Below are 6,944 nucleotides of genomic sequence, written 5' to 3' on the forward strand. Positions count from 1 at the left end.
CACACACACAGACACAGACACATAAACACATTATTGCTTACCTTGAGATGTTTGTGTCAAAAAATGAACATCAGAAAAAAGTATATATGAAAATGTGAAGCTAACTATTGTATGCCAAAAGTACAAGTGAAAATTTAAGCTAAAACTAGGACCGGGCATTGAAATAAATATAATACAATTTCAGGAAAAATGATATAATTGTAACTAAAAGTACTAACCAATGTGAGATGAAGGTGTTTTAACAATAATAACACATATGGTTATGGCTTACTTTAAGATCTGGAATATACGAAAATGCTACAGAACATACTAACATGATAAAAACAATTGAATAAATAAAAATATCCTTACTTCATTGTAGAGCTTGAAGGCCTTTTTGAGTTGTCCAGCTCGACCACAGCCTCCTATCAGGATAGTATAGTTGCACTCCTCCGGCCGCAGCCTCTCTCCCTGCAGCATGTCTCTGCTGAACACATCCAAAGCCTCCTGCAGCTGGAAGAGGACACACGTTTAGGATTATACACAGGAGGAGGTGAGAGGACAGATATATCATCTCAAAAGATCTCACCTTGTTGTCTTTGATTAGCTTTTTGCACTGTAAGAAGTACCAATACGGTGTGTTTGTTCTCCCGCGCCTCCTGAGAGGTTTCACCGGGTCTTCATCCTCGTCCACCTCCTCCCGGTGCCGCAGATCCTGGATGTAGGGGCTTGTTTTTCTAAAAGACCTCCTGGACGACATGTCGGTGGAAAGGGAGCCGAAGCGCTCCCGGTCTGGTGGGTCGCTCTCGGCTGGGGCTGAAGGGGAGGCCAGAGGGTCTGTACCCCCATGGGAAGCGGCGGACGCCGATAGCAGCTGCCAGGGTGTCGATGCGAGGAGCCCCGGTGACCGGTGTCGTGACAAATAGTGTCCCCCTGTCAGATTCAGGGTTCTGGTCGAGGTCTTAGACGTTGAAAATAGGGACAACTTAGCTACAGAGACCAAGACTTTCCTCCCGTTTCGCACGCACGAACGAGCAACGGACGTGAACATATTTAGCGATTTAAGATAGTTAATTAACGTAACTTTGTCGTTATTTTGCTAGTGGGAGGTTATCTGCGTAGCTCCTGTTCTGTCATGTTGTCTGCGCACCACGATGTTTCAATGACAAAACTAGACAAGACCTGAGTAATAGATATCGGAAAAAAGTTACAAATCACCATGTCTGGCGATTTGGTCCCTAAAATGGTTTACCGTAACAAGTTAAGTTTGAACATATTTAAACACGGTTTATAATTGTTGAAAAAGCTTTATCTCCCTGCATAGGATTGCCCGTTCCAGTCGACTACATCGGTGATAGATTAGTATGCCTGTCTGGGTCGTTGACACCATAGACACGCAAATGTCTCTGGTTGACATCGCAAAGCTTCACATCTGTGTCAGAATTCTGTATTTTGACTTCTCAAATAACATTTTCACATGTGGCACTGATCTTTTTTTCTTCTTTTCTTTCCTTAAACCTTTAAGTATATGCATGGCACAACTGTGGGGACTTGGTATCACCAACAGTATCATTGGTGTGTACTGTTGAGAGTATTTAAAAAAATGTCATGAACATACAAATTGTACACAGAACACAGGAATTAAAAATAATTTACATGGAGTTTATTACAACATCATTTGATTAAGATCGTCAGCCTAAAGTATCTGAACAAATACATCCCTTACTTATATGTTCGGCACTTATTTTCAAAGTAGCAGAGTGGTGTAGTAACAGACATTCATTTTGATTGTGAGATGCCCCAATGGCATCAGTGTAAAAAAACACTCCATACTAGCAAATTTCCCTTTGAAGACCATTATTACTCTGTCACGTGAATAAAATAATCATGGTTGATGTATTGTTGTAGAACAGCCGGAAACAGTCGTTGATGTAACATTCACACAATTGGAAATCACTGTGCAGGTTACAATTAGTCTTTCAATTGTTCAATTTTATTTCCTGCGGAATAAAAATGGTTTGAACCCCTCAGCTGTTGAGAATTAATCACACTGAAGCTTTTTTGTGATGTCACAATGGTGATGAATGTGGTGGTTGGGCCACGTGGCTCTGGAACAAAGTAATCCTATCCAGCAGTGTTAGTGGGATGTCTCTGATGACTGAAGGCAGGTCTTCATGCTGTAATGGATAGATGACCACACTCAGGGCAGAGCGCTTGACTGTAAATCTAAAAACACAAGAAAAGGTGAATTTAAGCTTTATTTGGCTATTTAGTATTTGATATGTTTGTCCTTACACACAAGCACAGACCTGTCCAGCAGAGCTTTCTGCAGTGTGCGACAAGCCACTAAGGTGCCGCCCATGAACATGTGGCACATGATGACATTGCAGCATCGCTCCATGAAGGTTTCTGCGGCCGATGGGTCAAAGGTGCCGCTGCGTGAAATAAGGCAGAGACGCTGCAGGCGAGAGCAGCAGGACAAAGCTTCAAAGAATGACGCGTTGGCATTCAGATACGGCTGCTCTAACCTAAAACACACAGACACACACAATGTCCAATGAATTAAATATTAAAAAGTTAAAAATTATTTAATTAGACTACCTGGTGTACTGCCCTACATTTTTGTAGTGAATATAAGGCACTCCGTTTCATGAAAAACAAAAACAAAACTCACCATAACACTACACTATGAATCTGACTATGGTTTGCCTGTTTGGGGGTTCCCATAGCTATCAGGAAAAAATACAATGTGATAACTCTAAATTTTCACAACAGGTTTTAAAATTCTCTGTAAAAAAGTAAATTGAAAAAACAAAACAAAAAACACGTTACTTTTTTGAGACAGATTATAATGACAGGTAATAGGGCAATTCATCATCTTTTAACAAAGTAAACAAGCATTTAGTGGGTCTGAATATCCTGAACACTCCACTGAGGAAAAATAACAATAGGATCTATTTATTACAACTAATACATAAAATATTATAATTAACTTATAGTAAATGCTTTAATTGAAAAGTAGGATAATCTGTTGACTAAAGGGGACATACAATAATAAATAAGACTGTACTGTCTGACAGTTAGTGTTTAGTGTTAAAGTAAATGAAAGGTACACAAAGACATCTAACCTGAGTTCCTGAAGCTGTGTGCACTGTTTAAGAGTGTCCAACAAGGCCGGGGTGTAGTTCATGGTTTTTAGTGATCCCATGTTGGCAAGGGATAATACCTGTAGATCTTTGCACTGCCTGGTCAGCTGTATCAGTCCTGTCCCCTTAAGGACCCCAGGAAGCCCAGCCAGAGTCAGGCGGCATAATCGAGGCAAAGCCTCAAGTGCTGCCAAGTGTGCGTCGCCAACGCCTCGTGCCCACGCACACATACCACGAGGCTCCACACTGGCACGAGTGCAGGGCTCAAGCCGAGGCAGTGCAGAGACAAAACCTGGACCAATGAGCTCCAAGGTCTCCAAAAAAGGGCAGCCAGCTAAGAGCAGACTGAGCCCTGAAGTGCTGTCCCCTGACAGAGAAGAATCTGAATCTGGCTTGTAATTCTGGAGCCCCACGCGTGGCGTCTTCTTTAACCCCAGGAACAACGGCGAGGGAGGCGTGTTGTTTGTAGAGATCTGATGTGTGTTCAAGCCGTCTGACAGAGCGCAGGCAGGCAGAGTGAGAGAGCGCAGGTGTGTGAGTTTGGCCAAGCTGGCACACAGGTGTGTTTCTGCACCTAGCCCAGGAGAGTTTTCATGATGATAGTGTGTGTGCATCAGGTTCAGGTGTTTAATGTTGGAACAGCCAACTGCCAACCGGCTCATTGTGTCAGGAACCAGCTGATCTTCCACACTCCTACACTCTGAGTAAAGGACCTTGTTGATCCCACTGAGGTTCAGGCTGGTCAACTGTTTGGCGTCTTTGACTCCTCCTTCCAACAATGACTGGAACACTTGTGGCCATAATGCTGGGCAGCGGCTGAAGCTCAGGTGCTTTGGACTGTTTCCTTCCAGGGCTCGCTTTAGGGACAAGGAATCTAGCCAGGACCGAGGAAGCTGGAGGGCCTCCAGGTCACCTCGTTGACCCAAGCTCTGGGCCAGCGAGGGAGCAGCAGGCCAGTGAGCAGGATTCGGGCCAGGGATCGACACAAGGAAAACTTTGAGACCCTTTGGAACATGAACACTGAACACAGCCAGGTAGAGCAGGAGCAAGGTCTGATTTACCTGAAGATATCAACACACAGACAAATTACAAACTGCACAGTACTACTGTGTATACTGCAGACACATTGGAATACAGTATATTACATGCACATGCACACTAGCAAACTCACCTCTCCTGGAGCCAGCCTTGCAGTGAACTCCTCCAGCTGTTGGTAATGTGGCACACTGCTCTGACCCATCATTAACTGACAACAAACACCGATACCCTCTCTGGTCACGTCTGAGATGTCAAACTGCAGCATCAGCCTGAAGTGCCCAGACAGAAACACACATTCAACATTGTAGTAGTAAAACAGTAACAAAGTCATACAGAGCGTTTTCACACCTACCTCATTCGGTCCGGACTTTCAGACTTTCCAGTTTGGTTCCGAACCAAAATTGCAGGTGTGAAAGGTGCCTCGGGCCAAATTTTGGTCCGATCAAAAGAGGTGGTCTCGGTATGGATCAAACTGAGCCACGGTGACATTCGTTTATAGTGTGAAAGCATTTTTTTGGATGGTTCGAACTATCGGACCAAATACAAGAAGCTCTGGCAGGCTCTCCTTGTGTTACAAGACCGGGGAAGCTCCTTTAAGGAATAGCTCTGTGCTTAGCGTGTAGCTACATGAGAGAGTAAGCGACAGTGAATGCGCTCAGAGAAGACAGCTGTCGGCTATCAGAGCAGAGAATACATCAGCAATTTACTTGTTAAGTGGTAGTAAATGTACAGTGTTTGTTTCTGTTTGTCTCTGAATAATTGCTCCAGAAAGAAATTTCCGTGTCTTGCTCCTCAACATCGCAACAAAACAAAAAGAGCCCCAGCAGTCGGAGAGAGCAGCAGTCAGTTAACAAAAACTCCCGACACAGAGAGAGGATGACGAGCAACCCTGTCTGGAACCAATCAACAATAATATCTGAGTATGTAATGACGGCAGGACATAGTTTTGTCCCGTATTAATCTTTAGTCTGCTTGCATAACTGCAGTGTGAAGCCAAAACTTACCGGATCAAATGTATACTGTAGTGTAACAAAAACACGAACCTCGGTCTAGACCTTGGTTCAGACTTTCAAGTGTGAAAACGCTCTTAGACTGCAACAAGAATGTGAATGCATGAAGTTCCATCACTAAACTCAGGGAGCTATTCTGGACACCGGCCTCATGTGTAATCGTACCTGCGGAGTTGGGCGCAGCACGGCACCACACCATAACTCGGTGTCAACAGGGTCTGTCTGAGCTCTGACAGGCGGCTCAGTGAATCCACCGCCTCTGAACTGAGCTGAGCAGAGTTGAAGCCTGGCGTCACATCAAAAGCAAGGGATCTGAGCAGAGAGAGGGAGGAGAGGAGACGGGACAGACGCAGGGAAGTGAGGCGACAGCCGGTGACATCGAGGTGCGTCACTCCTCTACAGCGAGCAAGAAGCTCCACTGTAGAGCCACACAGCCAGTAGCAACCATTCAGGCTGAGAGACTGCACGTGATTGGCTAGCTGCTTTAATATGTGGCGAACCAGTAGATCGTCAGCCTGGAGGAAACAAAAGGATACATTTGTATTAAATGTTTCCATCGGTTAAAGTGCAACAAGTATTCCACTGTGTTAAATAAATGTATTTTAAATTTACAGAAAGTTCTACACATGTGCATGAACTAGAAATAGAAAACTGTGATAGAGATCTTCCATGAAACAATCTTGAAACAGGATGCCTCTCCTGTCTGAACAGCTTTACCAGATACTCCTCAGACAGGCTGACGTTTGTGAGCAGGGTCTTATCGTGGCACAGTGTGCGTAACTTGTGGCAGACGTTTGCCACATTCCGCACCAGGTCACACACTGGAACATGGCGGAGGATGCACAGCAGGATCTCATCGGACAAATCCGACATTCCCACCGAGGTAGAGGACATTGTGTCCTCGTCAAATACAGCCTGAGACAGACAACAAACAGTGTCAAAGTCAAATGCGTTTAGACTTTTTGTGTGTTCAGTCAGCCCTTGGAAAGAAAAACCAAGATGGCAAGATGCTACACATCTTGACTCAATGGCTGGTAGCAATTACTGATTCTTGGTATTTTGTTATTGAGGATCAATACAGAAAAGCTGTCATCAAGACACTAGATTATGGCTGGGTGATATGACGATTCATCATTCATACTGTGGTAGCTATCTTTTCAATGTATCTGCTTGCATTATTAAGCCATTGTACGCAATGCTGCAAATCAATGAGCTTGACTGCTTTATGGCAACACTGCATTTTTATATAATTTTGCATCAATATCAGGTATTTGTCAGAATTTAATTTGCTGGATATGCCAAAGTCCATTTCTGGTTATTGTATCCATACACTTTTTCTCAACAGATTTTAGAGAAGATTTAACATAACAATAATATGAATATTACAATATAAAATGGTTTTCATGCACATTGCTTATTGTCTTATTCTGAATAAAGTTTAATATTAACTAACCTTCTAGTTGAAGCATTAAGAAGTGGAAACACATGCTAATATAATGCAATATTTTCTATTAGCAGGTGATTCCATTACTACTCTACATTTCCGATTAGGAAGTCAAACATGAACGTTTCAAATATATATAGCTTTGTCGAGATACAAGACACTTAGTGCATACGTGTTTAGACATATAGCATTTCTGCCTGCCTGTCCACTCACATACAAAATATTCTGTTGTTTAGCAGATTAATAAAAATGAGACACCAAATCACATGTATTTCTACCACACGTATTAACCCAAACTTGTTTGAAAGACTTAGCAGAAATTTGAGT

General features: G+C 43.2%; 2 protein-coding genes across 2 annotated transcripts in view; both read right to left on the reverse strand.

The window, feature by feature from the left end:
• The window catches only part of ptcd1 (pentatricopeptide repeat domain 1), a 4,625-nt gene extending 3,595 nt beyond the window's left edge, over positions 1-1,030 (reverse strand). Inside the window, exons 1-2 of the mRNA XM_032538002.1 lie at positions 569-1,030; positions 352-492 (exon numbers count right to left, since the gene is read on the reverse strand). Of these exons, the coding sequence (XP_032393893.1) occupies positions 352-492; positions 569-1,030 (603 nt within the window). The remainder of the gene's footprint in view (positions 1-351; positions 493-568) is intronic.
• A 590-nt stretch (positions 1,031-1,620) lies between these two features.
• The window catches only part of fbxl18 (F-box and leucine-rich repeat protein 18), a 5,662-nt gene continuing 338 nt past the window's right edge, over positions 1,621-6,944 (reverse strand). The window contains exons 2-7 of the mRNA XM_032537994.1: positions 5,891-6,088; positions 5,339-5,688; positions 4,297-4,432; positions 3,108-4,186; positions 2,289-2,507; positions 1,621-2,205 (exon numbers count right to left, since the gene is read on the reverse strand). Coding sequence (XP_032393885.1) covers positions 2,049-2,205; positions 2,289-2,507; positions 3,108-4,186; positions 4,297-4,432; positions 5,339-5,688; positions 5,891-6,088 — 2,139 coding nt within the window. The 3' untranslated portion in view covers positions 1,621-2,048. The remainder of the gene's footprint in view (positions 2,206-2,288; positions 2,508-3,107; positions 4,187-4,296; positions 4,433-5,338; positions 5,689-5,890; positions 6,089-6,944) is intronic.

Source organism: Etheostoma spectabile, chromosome 2 (assembly GCF_008692095.1).
Source record: "Etheostoma spectabile isolate EspeVRDwgs_2016 chromosome 2, UIUC_Espe_1.0, whole genome shotgun sequence".
Classification (NCBI taxonomy): domain Eukaryota; kingdom Metazoa; phylum Chordata; class Actinopteri; order Perciformes; family Percidae; genus Etheostoma; species Etheostoma spectabile.